At 49.9% G+C, this 21,685-nt stretch overlaps 1 protein-coding gene across 1 annotated transcript; it reads left to right on the top strand.

Annotated features, from left to right (window-relative positions):
• The first annotated feature begins 1,194 nt into the window (after positions 1-1,194).
• Positions 1,195-18,310, top strand: RILPL2 (Rab interacting lysosomal protein-like 2). The gene is made up of 5 exons (XM_006894634.1): positions 1,195-1,260; positions 1,332-1,628; positions 11,640-11,791; positions 16,279-16,365; positions 18,286-18,310. Exons 1-5 carry the CDS (start codon positions 1,195-1,197, stop codon positions 18,308-18,310), a joined length of 627 nt encoding a protein of 208 aa, XP_006894696.1.
• Positions 18,311-21,685: the final 3,375 nt, after the last annotated feature.

The following is a 21,685-nucleotide window of genomic DNA, read 5'->3' on the forward strand; positions in this document are numbered from 1 at the left end:
GAACACTCCACAGTGGACAGTGGGCTTTAGCATGTGGTGCATAACGTGCTTGCAGTTGAGGGGGGTACTGCATGGGGTCAGTTGCAGATCAGTTGTTCTGAGTTGTAGTAGAACTTTGTTGCTATGTTGGCTGGTTGCTAGGAGTCATAGTCTCCTCAGGAGCACTTAACAACACAGTTTTCAAAGGACACTTGGTGACTTAGTGGTTTTCAGGCTGGGTTGCTAACTGCAAGGTGGGGGGTTCAAGTCCACCAGTTGCTCCAGGCGAGAAAGATACCAGTGTCCTCCCGTGAAGGTTAGAAGCCAGAGGACAGGCCTTCATGAGTCTGCAGGGACTTCACTTTGTAGTTTCCAAGGAGCTGACCGCCGGGCCTTGCTTCCAAGCTGTGTTCATCCCACTAACCCTTCAGCCAGTGGTGGTGTTAGGATGAGTGTGACACAGGCAGCGGTTAGCCATTGGTGCCACTGGATTTGTCTGTATTTTTATAATGTCTTGTCACTGCCCCATTCTACAGAGGAGGCAACTGAGGCTCACAGGGGTTGGGTAAGGTGCCCCAGATAAGTAAAGTGGGTGGGGCGGGAGTCGTGCACTTTACCAAGGGACAGAATGCAGTCGGATGGCCTAGGTATGACCGTGGCCGGAGCTTTGCGGAACCCCGGCCTTTGCCCGCTGCGCGCTCGCCGGCAGCTCCCTCCCCGTTTGCTGCGCGCTTCCGCGAACCCCGGATCTTCCTCCACACCCCATGCTCATTCTAGGGCTAGGGCTAGAAAACTTGAAAGCAAAAGGAAAAAGTTGGGTCGGCCGACCCCCTTTCATTGACCTCAAGGCGGAAACTCCGCCTTCTGGCTCCATGGAAACCCGGCCTTGCGAACCACGGTTCCCAAGGGTGGGGCTCAGGTCCCCGCCTCCCCGGGTCGGCCCGGGCGCCCAGGCTCGGAGCGGCGCTGGCCCCCTCCCCTTTCCCGGCGGGGTCCCTCTCCGGGGCTGCCCTCCTCCACTACCCGGTGCCTGCCGGCCCGCGCGTCCTCTGGGGACCGTGCGCAGCGCCGCGTCCTGGCGCGGATTGGTGGCCCCCCGGGATACCCCGCCTCCCGCCGCCAAGGCGGCCCAGCGGAAAGTTCTCCGCGGCCGGGAGGAAGTTGATCTCGGAGAGGCCGAGACACCGTGGCCGAGGCTGCAGGGGCCTGGTGGCCATGGAGGAGCCCGCTGTGCGCGAGGCCGCCGAGGAGGAGGAGGAGGAGGAGGAAGAGGGCAGCGAGGCCGGGCCCGAGGGCGCCCTGGGCAAGAGTCCCTCGCAGCTGACCGCCGAGGACGTCTATGACAGGAGGAGGAGGAGGAGGAAGAGGGCAGCGAGGCCGGGCCCGAGGGCGCCCTGGGCAAGAGTCCCTCGCAGCTGACCGCCGAGGACGTCTATGACATCTCCTACGTGATGGGCCGCGAGCTGGTGGCCCTGGGCAGCGACCCCCGCGTGACACAGCTGCAGTTCAAGATCGTCCGCGTCCTGGAGATGCTGGAGGCGCTGGTGAGCGAGGGCAGCCTGGAGGCGGAGGAGCTGCGCATGGAGAGGGACAGCCTTCGCCAGGAGGTGCAGGCGCTGCGCGCCGGGGGCCCGCTGGCCGGCGCCGAGGTGCGTATGGGCGTGGGCCGGCCTGGGGCTGGGGGCGGCCGCGCGCACCGGGACCCCTTGTCCTTCCTCACTTCGCAGAGATGATTTTGTTGTCTTGTGCCGCCGAGTGGGAACTGACCCATAGCTGACCCTCCAGCGGGTTTTCTGAGACAGTAAATCGCAGGAGAGGACAGGGACCCTGGTCCTTTGCCCGCAGAGCACCTGGTGGCTTAGAATTAGGGCTCTCGCGGCGCGCTTCCTTACTACTTCGCTACCAGGGTTCCCTTTTTAAAGAGAATGGCTTACTTTAGTTATTGAAGTCTGTGCACAGCTGGACACACACCCACTCAGCGGTTTCCGCAGGTACAATTCAGTGACTCTGAGGACATTCTCTGGGTGTGCAGCCTACCCCACCGCGCGTTTCTCCCTCGCCAGGGGGAGGTCACTGTCTCTTGAGGGTCTTATCTATCGGTTGCTGTTATCCATTTGATCCTGTACATTTAAGATCTTAAAAGACTAGTCTTCATTGTTGTTGCTGTTATGTGCCGTCGAGTCACTTGTGACTCATAGCGACCCTATGTACAACAGCCCTAAACTCTGCTCTGTCCTGTGCTAATCTCACTGTCTCAGACACACCCATCCCGACTACCCCAGTCACTGAATCTATCCACCTCATAGAGGGCCTTACCCTCCTGCGCCTGTCCCTCCACCTTCCCAAGCATGATGTTCCTCTCCAAGGAATTGTCCCTCCTTATAACATGTCCAGACTATATAGTATGAGTACGGAGCCTCAGAATCCTTGCTTCCAAGGAGCCTCCTGGTTTAACCCTTTCCAGGATGAATCTGTTTGTTTTCTTAGCAGTCCATGGTACCCAGCACCACAGCTCAAAGGCATCAATTCTTCTTCTATCCTCCCTAGTCTTTGTCCAACTCTCTGATGTATAACAAGTGACTGCAAAGACCATGGCCTGTATCAGATGCACCTTAGTCTCCAGAGAGACACCACTGCTCTTCAGCACTTTGGAGAGGTCCCTAACAGCAGACTTTCCCATCGCAATACGTCTTTTAATTTCCTGGCTGCTGGTGCCAAGAGTGTTGACTGTGGAGCCAAGCAAACTAAAGCTGTGAACAATCTCAATCTCTTCACCATCCATCCTGATGCTGCCAGTTAGTCCAGTGGTGAGAATCTTTGTCTTCTTGACATTGAGCCTCAATCCATACTGAAGGCTGCAGTCCTTGACCCTCTGCAGCAGGTGCTTCTGGTCCTCCTCAGTTTCTTCATTATCTGAGGTGAATTACTGTTTGGTTAAAAAGACTTCCTGGTATCTTGGTTTGAAGCCTTTAAAACTTTAAACCTCATGATCTCAGGCGTAGAGTTGCTGAGCTTCCTCCAGCCTCCATGCTCCAGAGAGTCTGGATTCCATGACCCTTTGACATCCTGTTCTGCATTGCTCTGCTTTTGATCAGGATTTTTCTTTGGAATCTGTGACCGAAATGGTCAATGAAGATGGCTGAACACCACCTCATCCTCATCTAGCTGCCCTCATGCTCTCTCCCCTGTGGACTGGAGCCCATTCTTGTCATCACTGTGCCAGGCCATCTTGCTGAGGGTCTCCTGGCCCTGGAGGCAGTTGTCCGAGGAGGCAATTAGTCAATTATTCAATACCATATATTCAGAGGCCCTCTTACGTTTCTTCAACACCAAGACTCCTGAAAAGTGTCCAGTCCTCCAGTGAGAACTGTTAGGGAGATTAATGTTCATTGGACACTCCCTAGGTGCCAGGCTCTGTACTGAGTCTGGGCACCCAGCCAGTTGACCTTGAATGATAGTGGTCAAACCTTTACCAGCCAAGCATCACTGCACAGAGTGAACTCTGACCCCTGGCCTCAGAGGTTCAGATTTAGCAGATCTTAAGGAGGAATCCTGGTGGGATTGTGGTTAAAGAATCCAGCTGCTACCCAAAAGGCCGGAGGTTCCAATCCCTAAGTATGTTCTGTGGGGAAGAGATGAGACGGCGTGCTCCTATGATGAGATTATAAGCTCCACAAACGTCGTACCCTTGGAAGCCTGAAGGGCAGTTCTGCTCCATCCTGCAGGGTCGCTAGCAGTCAGAATCTGCTCGATTTAAACGAAACCTAAAGTGTGGTTGAGTTGATGACTGCTCCACAGTGGAAAGCCGTGCTGGTCTGCGGGTGCCAGCCCTGTGGGGCGGTGCTGCTCAACCCTGCAGGCCCTGTAGGCCTGCCATGTGCTGGAATGAGCTCCAAGGCAACGGACCTGGTCTGGGTTTGAATGAAATGGTGAGAATTTGCATTTCTGTCAAGTTCCCAGAAGATGCTTATGCTGCTGGTCTAAAAATCACACTTGCAGAAGAACCTCTGACTTGGAGAAGACTTTTTCACTAAAGGAGAAAGAATGCATGTGAACAACCAAGGAGATACGTTCCAGAACAGTAGTGCTGCTTTCCTCATAATCCCATTTGGAAGCTGTTGATTGCAGCCAGTGGTGGTATACAGAATACTGCACAGTGATGAGAGGGCATGGACTTCTGACCCACAGCCGTGTGGATACAGCGCACAGGGGTCACGGAGAAAGAAAGGAAGCAGAGCAGCCTGAGGCTTTAGTCACAGTAGGTTAATAAAGAGGCAAACTCTTGGTTAGTTATAGAAGGCAGAATGGATGTTAGTCCTGGGAGGGGCAGGAGAGAAATGTAAGGACGACTAGAAATGTATTTCTATCAGACATGTTTTTGTTGCTAGTGTTATTGCATTGTTTGTGACTCTTAGTGACCCTGTCCATACAATAGAATGAAACTTGCCAGTTCCTAGCCATGCTCACGTCTCTGCTGTGTGGACCGTGCCACGCTCACATCTGTCTCTGTCTGCTGTGTGGGCCTCACCACGCTCACGTCTCTGCTGTGTGGGCTGAGCCACGCGCACATCTCTGCTATGTGGACCGTGCCACGCTCACATCTGTCTCTGTCTCTGTCTCTGCTGTGTGGGCCTCTCCACGCTCACGTCTCCACTGTGTGGGCCTCGCCACACTCACATCTGTTCCGGCTGTGTGGGCTGAGTCACGCTCATGTCTGTGTCTGCTGTGTGGGCCCCTTTGCAATCACCGGGTCAGTCCGTCTTCTCTCTTCTTTTCTTTCTGGTCAGTCCGTCTTGATGAGAGTCTTCCTCTTCCTCTCTGACCTCCTTTTCCAGGCAGGATCTCTTTCTCCAGGGACTGGCCCCTCCTGGCAACATGCCTAAAGATGGGTAGACGCAATCGCTCCATCCTTGCCTCCGAGGAGCATTCTGGCTGTGCTTTTTCAAGCCGGATACCTTTGCTCTTTTGATACACAGGTGCACACGTCTAGAGGTGGACTGTAAACTGAGAATTGTTCCGTCAAAGGACAGCTCGAATTCCACTTGGTGGCTCTAAGGGTATCCCTAAATATGTCCCCTTTTATCTCTAGTGAGATAAAAAAATATTATGGGCTATGTCCCAGGGGATTTCCCCTTAGAGCTGATAAGGGCTGGGCTGGGATTAGGGAAGATGAAGACTGCCACCCGCACTTAATCATTTTACTGCTCTTTGGTTTAATGACCTCAGGAGCGCAAACAAAGCTTCCACATGTGTCTGTAATTGGGAAGGCCGATGCAGTCCAAACTATGACAATAACGTTTACCATTTTAACCATTTGTAGTGTAGGATGTAGTGATTTTAAGTAGATTCACAGTATTGTACAGCCGCCCCCCTGTCTATTTCCCTAACTTCGTCCTCACTCCGCGCAGAGAGTGACAAACTCCCGGTTCTCCTCTTCCCTCGGCCCTTGCTGTTGTTCTCAGGGATGGCCATGCAGGCAACTCCTGGTGGCTCTGTGTATAACAGAACGTTTCCCTGTTTCCCTGTCCTGGACCCCTCGCAGTCATGGCTGTGACGGAGCCCATTGTTAAAAGCACTGTGTGGCTCCCTCACTGAGAGTCTTCTGCCGTTTCCCTGATCCGTGCTAAGCACTGATCTGTTTCTCTGTATGTGCCTGATCTAGGTATTTCATACAAGTGGGCTCACACAATGTCTGCCCTTTCCTGCTTCCCTCATTCCACTCAGCATAGTCCTTTCAGGGTTCCTTTGTGTTGGAGCGTGGCTCAGAACCTCTCTTTCTGGCTGAGTACTGTATTAAGGATGGTGCAGGGTAGGATGAGTCAGATCTGCTGTTCACAGACTTGGCTGTGAGTTGTAGCCCAGCTGGGGTATGGGACACCATCTCCACCGGGTGCGTAGAAGGGATGTTGTTTATCCACTCATTTGTTGATGGACACTTGGGTTGCTTCTCTCTTTTGTGAATAATAGTGTAATGGGTATTGATGAAAATGATCTTTTTGAGCCCTTGTTTTTGTTCTTTGGGGTATATGCCTTGGATTTTACTTACTGGGCCATTTAGTGATTCTGTCTCTGCCTGTGTGAAGAACCAGTGATACTATGTTTCTTTCACCTGTCCCTAAGTCAGTGGTGTCAGCTATCTGTGTAGATGAGATCCTATTGTAATCTTTTTAATTGGTAAGTATCTTTGAGTAGTCTTGCAGTAGATGAGATCCTTTTGTAATCTTTTTAATTGGTAAGTATCATTGTGTTTGAGATTAGGTTTAGTTGTCTAGTGCTGCTACACCAGGGAGGCCACAAGGGGGTGGCTTTGATGAACAGACATTTATTCTCTAGCAGATCAGGAGGTTAGAAGTTCATGTTCAGGTTGCCATCCCTACGGATCCTCTCTCTATGTCTCCCGGTTTTCGGAGTTTTCCAGCACAGGAACCCTGGCCCGGAGGATGCTCTCCGCTCCTGGCTCTCCTTTCTTGTTCCTGCTGATGTCCACGTTCTCTGTAAGAGGTGATGCAGGCCACCCCCAAGGGGAACTCCCCTGACCCCAGATCAGAGCTGCCCCTGGAGTGAGAGTGTTGGATTCCACCCTTATCTCCTTACAGCCAAAGGCTGATCACATCATGGGGGATGATTATTTCACTATGTACCTGTCTCGCATCCCGCGTCATTAACATCCTGAAGGTTAGGATGAATAGCACATGGGATGATCGGGTAATACTGAAAATTAGGAGCTAGCCAAGTTGTGCTTATTTCGGGATAACGTAATTTAATCGATGACCAGATTCAATTGACATGAAATGGCTTATCCAGGATCACTTAGACCTTTGTCTGGACAGTTTCCCCATTCCTGAACCCCAAGGCACAAAGCCTAGGACCCCATGATGGTCCTGCAGATGACGTGTGCCCTGGAGCTGGGTGTTTCCTGTGTGAGGCAAGGTAGACCCATTTCATGAGGCAGCAATGAGATGGCACATTTTTCTCCCAAACCACAATCTATAATAAGAAGTGGGGGAAGGAAGAGGGGACAGAGAGAATCCTGCCAGTAAGCAGCTCCTAGAAATAGGCCTGGTACTTTTCTTTTTTTTAAAAAAAAAATATGTTCAAACTCCAAAAGGTACAGACAGGCCTATAATGTGAACAGTGACACCTGTGAGGAAGGTGCTTCTCAGGACCAGCAAGTATCTGAGCTTGAAAGAGCAACGTTTCCCTAGAGACAAAGCTCAGAAGACACAGAAGAAGAACAAGTGGCAACCGGGAACACAAGATAGAAGTGGGAAGAGTGCTGGTCCACAGGGGATCTGCATCTAATGTCACAAGGAAAGAGGTGTATACATTGGTGGATGGAAACGAATTTTGCACCCCATAAAGTTTCACCCAAAGCACAATAAACAACATGAAGTAAAAAGGTACAAGGGTGAATAGTGACTTCAAAGCAAAGATAGAAATACAAGGGAGTAGGGAAACTAGATAAATGGAAACAAATGCACCAAAGTGGAAGTATTAATAATGTTTATGCATTTGGAAGAATGTAACAAGTTGTCACTGAACAATTTGTGTAGAAATTGTTGAATGGGAACCTATATGCTGTGTAAGCTCTTACCTAAAGCACAACAAAATATCACTTGGGGAAAAAAACCCCAAATACCCGAAGTACGAAAATTTTTTGCCTTTAAAAATCTCTGTCCTCTATCAAATTCATGATATAAATTTTAAATATATAATCTCAATTTAAACAATTTCTCATACCATGTCTATCAACTCCAGCCACCCAGTTTCTCACCCTGGTGAAAATAAAAAGTACTTCTTGTGTCTTCTTCTAAAAATGCATTATGCAAACAGAAGCCGACATGAACATATTTTTCTTACTTGTTTTCGTCAAATGATAGATAGCCTAGCGCCTACATCACTCTGCCATGTACTGGTTTTAATTTAACACAGCTTGGAAATTAGAATAGAGAGAGTGTGTCCTCATTTGTTGTGGCTTCTGAAAAATGCCATCATATGTGTGGTTTTATCAGTTGCTCTTAACTTGGGGACATGATTTGACTTGAAGAAACTTGTGGAGTTGCCATTGTTCAGTCATGTTAGTTTTTCTTTTCTTTTATGGTGAGAAAAATTTGTATTTAGAATTAGCCAGCTGGACTCAGTTTAGAGGATCCCAATTTTGTTGGCAACTTCTGAAGCATCATAGTCAGGAGCAAGTTGAACACAGGTCTTCTTCTCTCCATCAGACTTGATCAAGGTGTTGACCTTGGTCACATCAATGTCATAGAGCTTCTTTACAGCTTGTTTAATCTGGTGCTTATTGGCCTTGACATCCACAATGAACACAAGTGTGTTGTTATCTTCTTTCTTCTTCATAGCTGACTCAGTGGTCAGGGGAAACTTGATGATGGCATAGTGGTCAAGCTTGTTTCTCCTGGGAGCGCTCTTCCAGGGGTATTTGGGCTGCCTTCAGAGTCTCAGCGTCTGAGGCCGCCGGAAGGTGCGTGACGTGCGGATCTTTTTTTTTGTGTGTGTGGCTATGGACGCCCTTCAGGACCACTGCCTTCTTGGCCTTTAATGCCTTTGCTTTGGCTTCAGTTTTGGGAGGGACAGGGGCTTCCTTCTTCACTTTGGGCACCATCTTCTTAGAAAAAAGCCATTGTGTTAGTTTTTCTTAACGTGGCTTTTGAAAAACTCCAGGGCGGTTGCTGCGTAGTTAGGTGCCGTCCAGTTGACTTCGGCTGGTGCAGCCCTATGAACAACAGCCTGAAACTTACCCGTCCTCACCAGCTCTGCCCTGCAGAGACCTGTTCTTGAAGTCACCTTCTTTTGTTTCTTTTCAAATCAATCAGAAATGCACATTCATTACATTGTAGAGTTTTACCAGTTGTCTTCATTAACTTGGGGTTCATGCCTCCAAAGGAAAGTGATTTGCTGAAAAATTACGTTTAAGTGGAATAATGTGTGCACATAAAATGAGATTTTGGCCAGCTCTGTTGGCCTAGCGGCAAGAAGCTGCCCCGCAATCCCAGAGGTACGCGGTTCAAACCCACCAGATGCTCTGCTGGGGAAGGAGGGACAATCTCCTCCCGTACCAGTCAGATCTGATTTTGGCGGTACACACAAAACAAATAATAAAAATTAGGAAAAAAAATTTTTAAAAATGAGATTTTTATTTTCACTAATCTCCAGTTGGGAGTCCTCATTTTCTTCCTTATGAATGTAGATGACACACCACAGTGATACTAGCAGGACCTGTGATAGTCACCAGTAGAAACCACGAGCATTTTCATAGCAGATTCCCTGAGTGGGGCAGATGGTTTGCTACCAAACGAAAGGTGGGTGGTTCAGAGCCAGCAGCTGCCCTGTGGGAGAAGGAGGAGACAGTCTGCTTCCATCAGGATGAGAGCTGTGGAAGCTCGGAGGCTCAGCTCTGCCCTGCCCTGCAGTCTTCATGGGTCGGCGGAGCTCTGGTGGCAGAGAAGGGTTCTGTTTGGTTTGCTTTCAGTGTAAGCCAAGGCACTGCGCTTTATACATTTAAGAACAGTGTTCTCAAAAGAGGTCGGTTTACTAAAGGGGGCTAAGGCCTGAACATCTTTTTGAGACTCTGCTTGAACCAGCCTCCTAGCAAAAGGTATTTCTTTTTCAATTGCTCTCACCACATGCAACAATGAATAACCAACCATGATAGGCACTTTGGCAGCTGGAGGAGAGTCTGGAAGAAGCAGAGTCCTTGGGCAAAGGAGGTTGTAAAAAAGAACACAGGTAGTGTGAGAACGGCCATATCTGACGTCTGCCAAGTCTGCAGGGGGACCTGCCCCCTCAACATCTACAAAACCAATCCCCTTGAGGTCAGACAAGTACCCCCACTCTTATCCCCTATTTCTAACAATTCCAGTGCCAGGCTTACTGCTGTACTGCCCCTGAAATCTGTTGCAATGGTTACACCTCTCAAGATACTGTTTCCAAAGAGATCACATTTGGTAGGATTTCACTACATCCTTTGGAGGGGGACACAATTGAACTTTTTTTTTTAAATTTTATTTTATTCTGTTATTTTTGTGTGTGTGTACCGTCAAATCAGATCTGACTGGTACAGGAGGAGATTGCCCTTCCTCTCCAACAGAGCATCTGGTGGATTCAAACCGCGAACCTGTGGGATTGCAGTGCAGCTTCTTGCCACTAGGCCACCAGAGCTCCTGCCACAATTGAACTTTTTTTTAAAAAAATTAATTTTAATGAAAGTTTACAGAGACTTAGGGTTTCCAGTCATTCATTGTTGCACTTTTCTCCCTGCCCACCCCCTCCCTCCAATTTACTCTTCTCCTTGAAAAGAAAAACTCCACAATTGAACTTTTAACAGTTACTTTTAATTCTTCACCATCAACATAACACTCCTAGCAGGTAAAACCACTACCTTTGAGTGGATCTCATTCGTGGTGACCCTGTAGAATTGTCCCTCAGGGTGCCCAGTGCTATAGATCGTTACAGAAGCAGGCCACCTAATCTTTCTCCCACGGAAGGACGAGTGGGTTTGAACTGCCAGCCTTTAGGTTGGTAGCAGCCAGACGCTTTAGGCACAGCAACACCTCCTCTTCTCACCCCTGTTATTTGTTGAGCGGTGAGCCTAAAAGCAGTCAGCGAAGGACAGATAAAGTTTAGAGTTATAACTTTTATTCAAGGGGAGCTCCTGGGTGAAATTCTCCATTCTGAAGAAGCAGAACAGAGAATTCGCAGCCTTGGGGGACTGGGGAGGGTTTTTATAACAGAGACTTCAGGAAAGAAAGGGAGTTACATTCTGCTTTTTAATTTACGGTCCACGGGTTAGTTCAGCTAGGCAGGCAAGGCTGGCAGGCAAGGCCATTTGCTCTTCTTATCAGCATTTGAATTCTTCCTTCTCCCTCCTGGCCCCCTTGTCGGGGCCTAACATTATTGTATGCTCCTGAGTTGATTCTGACAGAAGTCCCATTGGGTCTCCTAGAAGGAGGCTTTTGTTTACAAAAGCAGATCAATAGGCCTCGACCCTGAAGTCACACAGCCTGGGTTTGAACCGCCAACGTTTGAGTTAGGATCAGACTCCTTTACTGGGCCCCTGGGGGCACCAGGACCAGATCTTCCCTTGCAATCCGTCCACACCCGAGGCTTTAGCTAACAAGTGCTGCCGTAGCACTGTCACCACGCAAGAGGGACTTCAAGTGTATTCTCCCACAGTGCAGGGGGCCCAAGTCCAGTGCTGGCTCTGGAGGAAGGCTGCCTTCCTCCGTCCGGTTCTAGAGGAAAGGCGTGTGTCTAGAGGAAAGGCACGTGTCTCCTCTCAGTATCTGTGGGCCTGGCATGCCTTGCAGACCGTCATGTATCTTGGCACCAGTCTTCTGACTCTAGAAACTTCTCACAAGATGCGGTTTGCTCCCAGCTCTTCTTTCTTGGTGGCACTGAAGTTTCTCTTCCTCTGTTCGCTTGTCAGATGCAGGCCACACCCCGGGAAACCCGCATGGCGGTGGGGAGCTGCATCTCACCCTAGTCCTGTGTCATTGATTGACTGGTCACGTGATGGGGATGGCGCCATCCTTTAACCGCCTGTGGGAATCACGGCCCAGCCATGCTGACACCTATTCGGAGGGGAGATATCATTCAAACCCTGACGTTAAGTGTAACCACGCGAGTGATGTCTTCTCTTGCAGGTGAACCTGGGCCCGGACAAGATGGTGGTGGACCTGACGGACCCCAACCGGCCGCGCTTCACGCTGCAGGAGCTGAGGGACGTGCTTCAGGAACGCAACAAGCTCAAGGCCCAGCTGCTGGTGGTGCAGGAGGAGCTGCAGTGCTACAAGAGGTGGGGCCCCGGCCGCAGAGCCCACCAACCGGTGCCCCCTGACACAGGGCCCCTCTGTTCGTTCCACTGTGCGTTGAAGACCCGCCGTGTGCCAGGCACAGGGTGTGGGGGAGGAGGGGCACAGCAGTGGACAGGACAGAGGAAGCCCCTGCTGGAGGTCGAGGACGGAGCAGTGGAGGTCGGCAGTCCACACAGTGCCGTTACCGGCATGGCGATGGTGGGGCCAGCTCTGCAGAACACGAGGCAGGAACCTGGCCCGAGCGCAGTGCAGGGGACGCCGGGCGCGGGGGTCGCTGAGGCAGACTTGCCTCCGTGGCAGTGGGGGTCAGGGAGGACCCCTGTGATGTGATTGACAGGAAGCAGGCAGCCTTGTAAAGATGTTGGGGTGAAACGAAGCAGAAGATACAAAGGCCCTGAGGTGGGAACCAACTTGGTTCAAGGCACAAATATGGCAGAATGCCAAAATTCAAGGTAGAGTGAGGTCCAGAAGGGGCCGGCTTCACTATTGTGTGACGTCACTGTGAAGCTACTGGAGTTTTAATCAAGAGAAAAAGAGAACACGATGCACTTTTCTGAAAGACCAGAGTGGAGATTTTGACAGCCGTGTTCCTTTGTTTATGTTTGGAAATATCCCAATGTCCTTGTTCTTGAGAAATACACATTGAAATCTTTAGAAAGAAGCTGTTTCCAGCATGCTTGTAGATTGTTCAGAAAGGGTGAGTGGGTGGGTGGACAGGTGAATGGATAGATGGGAGAATGGACAGATGGAAGATGGATGGATGGATGGACACACACAACCAATCGTGCAATTTTCCTCTAAGTTTGAAAATATTAAAGATTAAGAGAGTGCATCTGTGAAGAGAATGGATGGGAGACGAGTAAGAGAGGAACCGGGAGACGCATGGAGGAGGGCTTGTTACGGTCAGGCCTGGAATTCATGGCATCCATCTGCCTCCACCAAAACGCTGATGTGTACAAAGGTATTTTTGGAAAAGGGTGTTCTTTATCCCATGCGTGGTCAGATCCGGGGACACTTGGAGTTAGATGGAGCAGGTTGGCCTGTGGGAAGAGGAAGGAGAGGCCAGGAGATGGGAGAACACCACACTGACCGGCACTTACTGACCCCAGCCTGCTGAGTGATCCCAGGGCCCTGGAGTCCGTGAGCTTGGTGAACCTGGGAGTTCCCTACTTGTCTTACCATCCCTTCTCCACATAGACATCTCTGTCATTTTCTTTTTATTTATTTTATTTTGTTATTTTGTACCATCCCTTCTCCACATAGACATCTCTGTCATTTTCTTTTTATTTATTTTATTTTGTTATTTTGTGTGTATACTTTTATTTTGTTATTTTGTGTGTGTACTGTTACTTTGTGTGTGTACTTTTATTTTGTTATTTTGTGTGTGTACTGTTACTTTGTGTGTGTACTTTTATTTTGTTATTTTGTGTATGTATTGTTATTTTGTGTGATCTGACAGGTACAGGAGGAGATTGTTCCTCCTTCTGGTGAATTTGTCATTTTCTTTAACTTTTAAATTTTTGAATTACCTCAGACTTACAAAGACATTGCAAGATTACTACAATAGTTCCTCATAAGCCCTTTGCTTAGGTCTACAGTTGTCTGTCTGTCCCTCCTATTCATGCTCTTCATTGATCCTTCCATCCATCCATCCATCCATCCATCCATCCATCCATCCATCTATCTTCTTTCTCCAATAGTTAAGACATTGAATACACTTTTACCTCTTTTTTAATTTTTTCCCCTTTTTTAAATCTTCTCCCCCCCATTGGATACATCTTACTCTCGTTTTTCTAAACTTACCCTGATCTGAGGCTTAGAGAGGTCAGACACCTGCTTGAAGCCACACAGTGAGTGGTGACCACCGTGGGACCTCACCTCACAGGCCTGACCTCAGTGTCTTTGCTCTCGGTTGGCTTGCCACAGGTGAACGTGGCAGGTTTGCAAGCTGAGACACACTCTGGTTTAAAAAAGAATCAGATGCTTGCTGTTATTTCTTAGGTGTAGCATCTTCAAGAGAGCAGCTATACAGTGGAACTATTTTAAGAAGATGCCTTATCTAAAAGGGCCAAGCTTTGCCAGCAGGGATTCAGGCATTCTCCCTTCTGCTGAGGATAGAACCATGTTAATGGGAAGACCTGTCTGCATTTCATGGAATAATTGCTTTGAGTCAATCCCAGCTCCAGGTGACCCTTTAGAACAGAGTAAAACTGACCCAGAGGGTTTCCTAGACATAAGGTTTTTTGGTTTGGGTTTTTTTTTTTTTTTGACCACGAAGGGAATTGAACCCCTACGTATTTTTTAAAAACTTGTACTTTTCATGACAGTTTATAGAGGACTTGATTTCCTCTCCAGTCCGTCATTCACACCCACTACCGTGCCCACACTGTCACAGCATCCCTCCCTCACCCAACCGATGTTTCTCATTTCTGTCCATCCTGACCTCGGAGCTTTCTCCCTGGGCGCGTTCTGCTCTTTGGATCTTCCGTAATAAATTCTTGGGCTGTAACCTTCATGGGAGCCGATTGTCAGGTCTTTTCTCCTGCGGCCTGGTGGGTGGCTGTGAACATTTAACCCCTGCGCCACAGGGCTCCTTACATCCGACTCAAGGGGCTTGAAAGAAGAGCTGTTAATGTGTTGGTGCTGAGAGCAACCTGCCGATGAATAAAGCAAGACACTTTATGTCCAATTATGAATTCCCAGAGGACAGATGCCCTGTGGCCCACTGAAAGACAGCAGGGTTCTGTGTCCTGTCCAGTGTTACCTACAAGACCAGCATGCCAGCTGAGGTAATCTCTTATCAGCTGGACCACTTGGTAGGTCCGAGTTCATACAAATGACTGTTTGTACTAGTTACTGTTGTTATGTTCCGTCGAGTCACCTGTGACTTATAGCGACCCTATGTACAACGGCTCTGAACCCTGCTCTATTCTGTGCCCATCTCACTGTCTCTGACACACCCACCCTCGTTACCCCAGTCACTGAATCAATCCATCTCATCGAGGGTCTTCCTCTCCTGCACTGTCCCTCCATCCTCCCAAGCTTGACGTTCCTCTTCAAGGACTGGTCCCTCCTTACAACATGTCCAGAGGATGTGAAATGGAGTTTCAGAATCCCTGCCTCCAAGGAGCAGCCTGGCTTTATCCTCTCCAAGAGCAGTCCATGGTTTGTTCAAGACTCTTCTCCAGCACCACAGCTCAATGGCATCAATTCTCCTTCTGTCTTTGTAAAGCTCTCTGAAGCATAGCGAGTAGTTGCGGAGACTGGCTGGATCAGGCTCACTTTTTGGGGTTTGCAGAGGTGGCCACTGAGACGTCTCTCATCCGCCTTGCCTTCTGCAATGAGGCTTTTTTCTCCTCCTCCTGTCAAAAATGACTGTTTGGTCTCTCCTTGTATCGGGCTGGCCCTGTGACTTGCTTTGACTGGTGGAACGTGGTGGATGTGGTCTGGTGGGTTTCCTAGACCCAGGATTTCACCACCATCACTGTTACTGTTGTTAGATGTTGCTGAGACGAGTACAATCCTGTGAACAACAGATGTCCACCCTGCCCTGTCCTCTGCTGGCCTTGTCGTCTCTGACATTGAGCCCGTCGCTTCAGTCACTCTGTCTGTCTGTCTCACTGAGCATCTTCCTCCCTTTCACTGACCGTCCACCTTTCCAAGCCTGATGTCTCCTTCCAAGGAACAAACAGCCTCTCCTAACATGTCCAGAATATGTGAAATCAAGCTTCCCCATCCTCGCCTCCAAGGAGCACTGTGTCTACCTTTCTCCAAGCCGATGGCGGTGTGATGTTGTTCAGACTTAACAGGAGTGAGTTGCGTTTAATTGACTTGGTGGCCTAGTGGCAGGAAGCTGCGCTGCAATCCTGAAGGCACGTGGTTCAAGGCCACCCAGCTGCTCAGCGGGAGAAGGATGGGCATTCTCCTTCTGTGAGATTAACTGCCTCTGAAAAGCCGCCGGAGGGGCAGCTGTGGGTCGGTCCTGACTTTGTGGAAAACAACAACAACAACAACAACAACAAAACTTCATTTTACAAATGAGGAAACAAAGGTTTTTAGGTTTACGAGTTTATCCTGAGTCACATACCAGACAGGGTGGGAGTTAGACGTCCTAGGCAGTGCAGTTCTGTGAGGGAAAGATAGAAGAGATTTAAAGGTGGGAAGGTGGAAGGGGGGGTCATAACGTTCCTGGTTTCTCTGCCTCCCGGACCCCCGAACTTTATGTTGTTGCTGGTGATGCCGTCACGTTGGCACCGACTCGCAGTGACCCACGTACGTGGACGAGCCCCTGTTGACCCCCTGCAGCCGCTGAGCCCGTGTTTGACCCACTCTCGTGTCAGTCCGTCTCCTCAAGCAGCCTCCTCCTTTTCACCGACTCCCAGCCCTAACGGTTCATTTCCTCCTAGACCTGCACACGCCAGAGTGTGCGATCAGACAGCCCCTTTAATTTGGCTCTTTTTCTTGCCAGTGGTCTGATTCCACCAAGAGAAGGTCCCACAGGAGGGAGAGACAGTGCGAGTGACAGCAAGGAGGAGAAGACGCTTATCCGGAAGCTGTAAGTCACCCTCCCCGGGAAGGCAACCCTCAGAGCCGACCCGTCAGGCCTGCTCACAGCTCACCCTCCGGCAGGTTTGCACAGATTGCATATCGCTTGGAAGAGGTTGCCCTTCTCTCCAGCCGAGCTGCTGGTGCGTTCGAACCACCAGGCGGGCTCTGTCTTTGGGTTGGCAGCTCAGCTCCCTATAGACGACACCACCGAGTGTCCTCTGAGGCAGCAGACCCGCCAAAAGCCACTGCTCTCAGGTTGATACCAACTCAGTGCCCCGTAGGGTGACGAGTCTTCATGGAAGCTGAACAACTCATCTGTCTTCGGCAAAGTGGCTCGTGGGTTCAAACCACTGACCTTTAGGTTCCCAGCCAGAGGCTTGAATCAGAGCACCAGCAAAGCTCCGACAGGGGTTATACAATAACAGCTGTCAGGAGCCATTTCATCCTACAGCTTTTACCTTTCAACTCTGGCTGTCAGTTGAAAAGTAGACGGTTCGAGGCCATGCTTGTTGTCATGTTGTCATGCCTGTTTACTCAGGGAGTCTTGTGTCATGGACACAGAGAAATCCACTAAAACCCACTGCTGTCAAGATAGTTTCAGAGTAAAACGACCCTGTAGGGTCTCCGGTGTTAAAGGAAGCAGACTGCTTTCTCGTTCTCCTGCGTAACGGCTGTGGAGTCAAACCACCAACCTTTTGGTTTGCAGCCCAAAGCTTAGCTCACTGCACCTGCAGAGTGTAGTACCACGGGATTCATGGGGCCCACAGTGGTCTGCTTCCCTTTTGCAATAGGCTGAGTCTCTGCACTGCCATACCAAAGGCATGTGGTTCGAATCCACCAGCTGCTCTACAGGAGAAGGATGGGAGGTCTCCTCGCATGTGATTTCCTGCTTCTGAAAACCTGCTGGAGGGTCGGCTGTGAGTTGTTTCCAACTCGACGCACAACAACAGATCTCTCCAAGATTAAAGATACTGGAACTTCACACGCAGGTCCACGAGGGGACAGGGACAGGCATGGAGAGGACCTCTGAGTGCTGTTAATAGCACTGGGGTACTGTGTGCCCATCTCTGGGTGAAGGCACCATGGTGGCTTTCTGTTAGGATTGTGGGTGTGTAGGCGACTCGGTCAAAGTGGAGTCAGTGGGGGTTCCTTTCGCAGGTCTCCCCAGGGAAGGTGTGGAGGAGCGCCCCACCTCACCGATGCCGGATCTGGTGGTGTGGATGTAGGACTCTCACTGGCTAAGTTGTTGTTCAAGAGCCGTCCACTCAGTTCAGACTCAGCCACTCTGTGTCTGAGAGAACAAAAGCCTGCCTGCTCCCACTTCCAGGGGCTGCGAACCACTGTTCTCAATGCCTCCTTCTCCAGGAGGACTTTGGGTCACAGAAGTGGTGTCTGAGACGAAGAAGGGAAAAGGAAAGTGCGTGTTCCGTGCTATGTGACGTGTGTTTGATAATTGTGAGTCACGCTTGCTGGCGTCGTGGGATGAAGGCTGAGTGAGTGCACGGCCAGCTGAAGGAGGAGGTCGTACTAAGGGGCACGTGTGTCTTTATCCGAGGGCAGTGGGGAACATGAGAGGACTACTCCTTGGCATGACGTGGTCAGCTCCCAGGTCATGGACTGGTCACCATGTGAGGCCGCCATGTGAATATGTCATGGTCAGTGTGCACTGGTTATTGCTTGGCTGCTGAGTGAACCGTGGTCATCAGTGGTCACTACCTAGTTCTGGCCTCTGGGCTGTGGAACCTGAAGTCAGCATGGTCCAGTGGTCCTTTGGCCTCATTGTTTGCACACACCTTTGACTTTCTTCACTCTTTTTTTCCTCCTCCACACAATTTGGAGTTGTTTGGTTGCAAAAGCACCTTAACCTATTTTCCACACTCCTGGCGTAGGTTCCTCTGCTCACTCAAGCCCCTCTCTCTCCACCCAGGTTCTTCTTCCGGTCAGGGAAGTAGACAGAGGTGAAAAAGTCATGACCATTGCAGCAGCCGTCAGAGTTGAGAAGACAACCCACCAAGAAGCTTCCAGTGCCCACCTCTCTTTGCCACATGGACACACAGTGCCTGCCCGTTTGCAAAGCAATCTGGAGAGGAAGGAACTGAGGTTCTCCTGGGGCCCCTTTTCTCCTGGCTATAGAACTGGAATGCCCTCTGCAGCAGTGGCCGGGGCAGATGATGAAGGCCTAAGAAGGCTAAAAAGTAAGAGCGAAGTGCAGAGACCCACTGCTCCTCCCACTTCACCCGTCCAGTGGGTATCTGGGGTGCTGACCTGTGTCCACTAATCCTGCCCAGCAGATGACCTTGGCCTCTGACATGAAGTGGCCAAAGGCATCAGCTGAAAGCAAAAAAGAGAGCAAACAGTGCAGGGATCTTGGGTTTTGATTGACAGTCCCATGCCGACTTCACTGGTTATTTAATGAATCTTCCATTTTGCCTATGTAGTTTTCTTTATGTGATTTTTGTATTAAATGACTTTCCTACTCTCAGGAACTGATTTAGAGTGGTCTCTCAGCGTCAGGATGATTGCTGTGTTACACATTCTGTACGCTTGATTCTGCGTGCCGCTATGCGAAAGGAAAAATGCTGCAGATTAGATTCCCCTGCCCACACGCTCACCCGATTTCAAGTGGGAAGCTGTGAGGTAATGTGCATTTAGGCCTGCGTGAAGTAAGGGCAGAGTGGGTGGCTGCATTTTGCAGGGGAATAATGAGCACCCTCAACACATTCTGGAAACCTTTCTTAGTAAAGACTAGCTTCCAAGGGGAGCTCTGGTGGCCTAGTGGTAAGGAGCTGCAACTACAATCCCAGAGGCGCATGGTTCGAATCCACCAGATGCTCTGCCGGGGAAGGAGGGACAGTCTCCTCCTGTACCAGTCAGATCTGATTTGACGGTACACACACACAAAAATAATAAAATAAAAAAAAAGACTAGCTTCCAGAATGTTCTATGGCTGTGTGCGCCATGGACTTCCTCACAGATTCTCCGTAGTAACTCGGTAGGATGGGGACCGGCCCCAGGTCTGTTCATCAATTTAGCAGCGAAGACTTATAGGGTTCGAGTCCCTCACACAAGAGCCCTGAGGCAGAAAGGCATGCATTGCTGTGCACTCTGCAAACCCAGGACTGTCACTGCTGGGTCTTTATATTACTAGGAGTAATAATGCCACTGTATTCTATCAAATAATGCACACTTGATGCTTTTGGAGTTCATGAGCAGTTTTCTCCCCCAGTACATAATTTTCATAGACATTTGTGGGGGATAGTGTTCAGGGTACTTTTCTGCCTACCTTACTGAGCACCATTATCAGCATCAGGTATTTGCATTATAATCTCATAAAGAAAGGAGCCCGGTGGTGTCCTGTGTTAGGTTGCTGAGAAGTCAGCAATTCAAACCAACCAGAACCTGAGGGAGAGCAAAATCGAGTGTCCCCTATTTCCAGCCTCTGAAATGTAAAGAACTGACTCAGTATTGGGATGTGTGTGTGTGTGTGTGTGTATTTTAAATTATGATTTAGGTTAAATTTTACAGAGCAAATTGGTTTTACAACCAACAGTTTGGTTTGCCCTGATGTTGAAGGCAATCCTTCCATTGTTAATCACCACTCTTCCCACTTCCTCCCTGTGATTCCCATTTCCATCTGTCCTTTTGATTCTTTCCTGTCTTCTGAGCTTTATCCCTGGGCAAATGCTTGAGATCTCATTTGTATGATTGTTGTAAGGAGTGTCCACCTCCCTGGTGTTCACCTCGAAATTCAAAGTTGAGCTTTGTGACATGCGTGTTATTCTCATTATACACACAAGGAAACCCAAAATCTCCGTCTAGAAAATGATATAAACAAGACTCCACAATCCAGGTTCTAAACAGTCTGTCTTTCCAGAAAGAGGTGCACATGCACTGCCAAGTCTGGCCACTGGGTCTCGCCACCCCCCTCAGCCCCTGGTGACCCTCTAGGGCAGAGGACAACTGCCCACTTCTCAGGCTGCTGTCGTCTCCATGGAAGCTGACAGCCCCATTTTTCTGTTTGTTGGCTGGTGGGTTGAACTGCTTGACCTTTTGTATTGCAGCATAATGCTTAACCTATGTGCCACCACACTCCTTCCACAACCCCTCCAAGACTCCCATTACACAGATGAGTAAACCGAGGAAATCTACTTCACGTGGCTTCAATCCACTTCAAGGGCTGGTAGCAAGATCTCCCGGTTCCCCAAACCAAACCCACAGCCATCATCAATCCACTCACTTTCAACTCAGTGACTCCCCCCTGTGGGGTCTCTGAGACTGCCCATCTTTCTTCTGAGAACACTGGTGGATTAGAACCCCTGAACTTTTGGTTACCAGTCTGACACATTCCACCACCAAGGCTCCTTCTCCCGGGCTCCCCAGGAGGATGTTAACCACACTCAGCCTCTGCTGGGGGGGAGCCTGTCCTGGCGCACGTCCAGTAAGAACGCCCTCCTCCTCCTCCTCCTCCTCCCGCCTCAGCCTCCTAAGAACACAGTGACACACAAGGGTCGTGCCTGACAATAAATATTTTAATTTTTTGTTTCTTTTAGGGTGACAAATAATTTTCAAGTTTATTTCTTTTCCTTTAAATACAAAGCTAAACCACAAACAAGGTATAACCCAGACAACTCATCTCCCGGTTCCTTGCTGCTGTGGGACCCTGATCCGCTGACCGCTGGGGGGGATGGGGGGGACGGGACGACGGGGGTTGGGGGGAAGACTTTCTAAGTTAGCACCGTCGTGAGGCCTGGGGGTGGGGTTGGGGAGTCAAGGATGAGGACAGGCTGGCATACCTGTCTCCATTCACATTTACCTGGGACCAGAGCTGGTGGGGGGAACCCCAGGGCCCCTGGACTGAAGGTCAACTCAGTGAGAGAACGAGAACGAGTTAGGGGAAGGAATAGGAGGCCCCTTGATGTTCCTGTTGTGACAGCCTAGCTGAGGCCCTCACCTGGGCCAGGGGGCACTGCCTGGTGCCCGGCACACCTGTGGCCAGGCCTCTGAGGCTGGTGGTGGTGGTGGGAGGGCCCCATCTCCAGGTTTGTAGGCTCACAGGTCAGCTCCTGGCTGCTTCTTCGTAGGAAGCCCCTGACCTACAGAAAAGCCTGGACAGCAGACCTGGGGCGTCACCCCAGGCTGGATCAGGTCGGGGGAGTGTGGCTGGGGTTGGGGAGGGGGAAAGGGAAGGGAGATTGTTGGGTAAGTAACTTCTGGTCCCACTACAAAACTTGAGAATTTGATTAGAACAGAGTACCATCTCATACTATCTCCCCTGCCCACACAAAGCAAACCCATAAACCAAAAAAAGGAAGAAAAAAACAAAGAGA

This window comes from Elephantulus edwardii, unplaced genomic scaffold (genome assembly GCF_000299155.1).
Source record: "Elephantulus edwardii isolate Elephantulus edwardi_28Jun2011 unplaced genomic scaffold, EleEdw1.0 scaffold00148, whole genome shotgun sequence".
In the NCBI taxonomy this organism is placed as follows: Eukaryota; Metazoa; Chordata; class Mammalia; order Macroscelidea; family Macroscelididae; genus Elephantulus; species Elephantulus edwardii.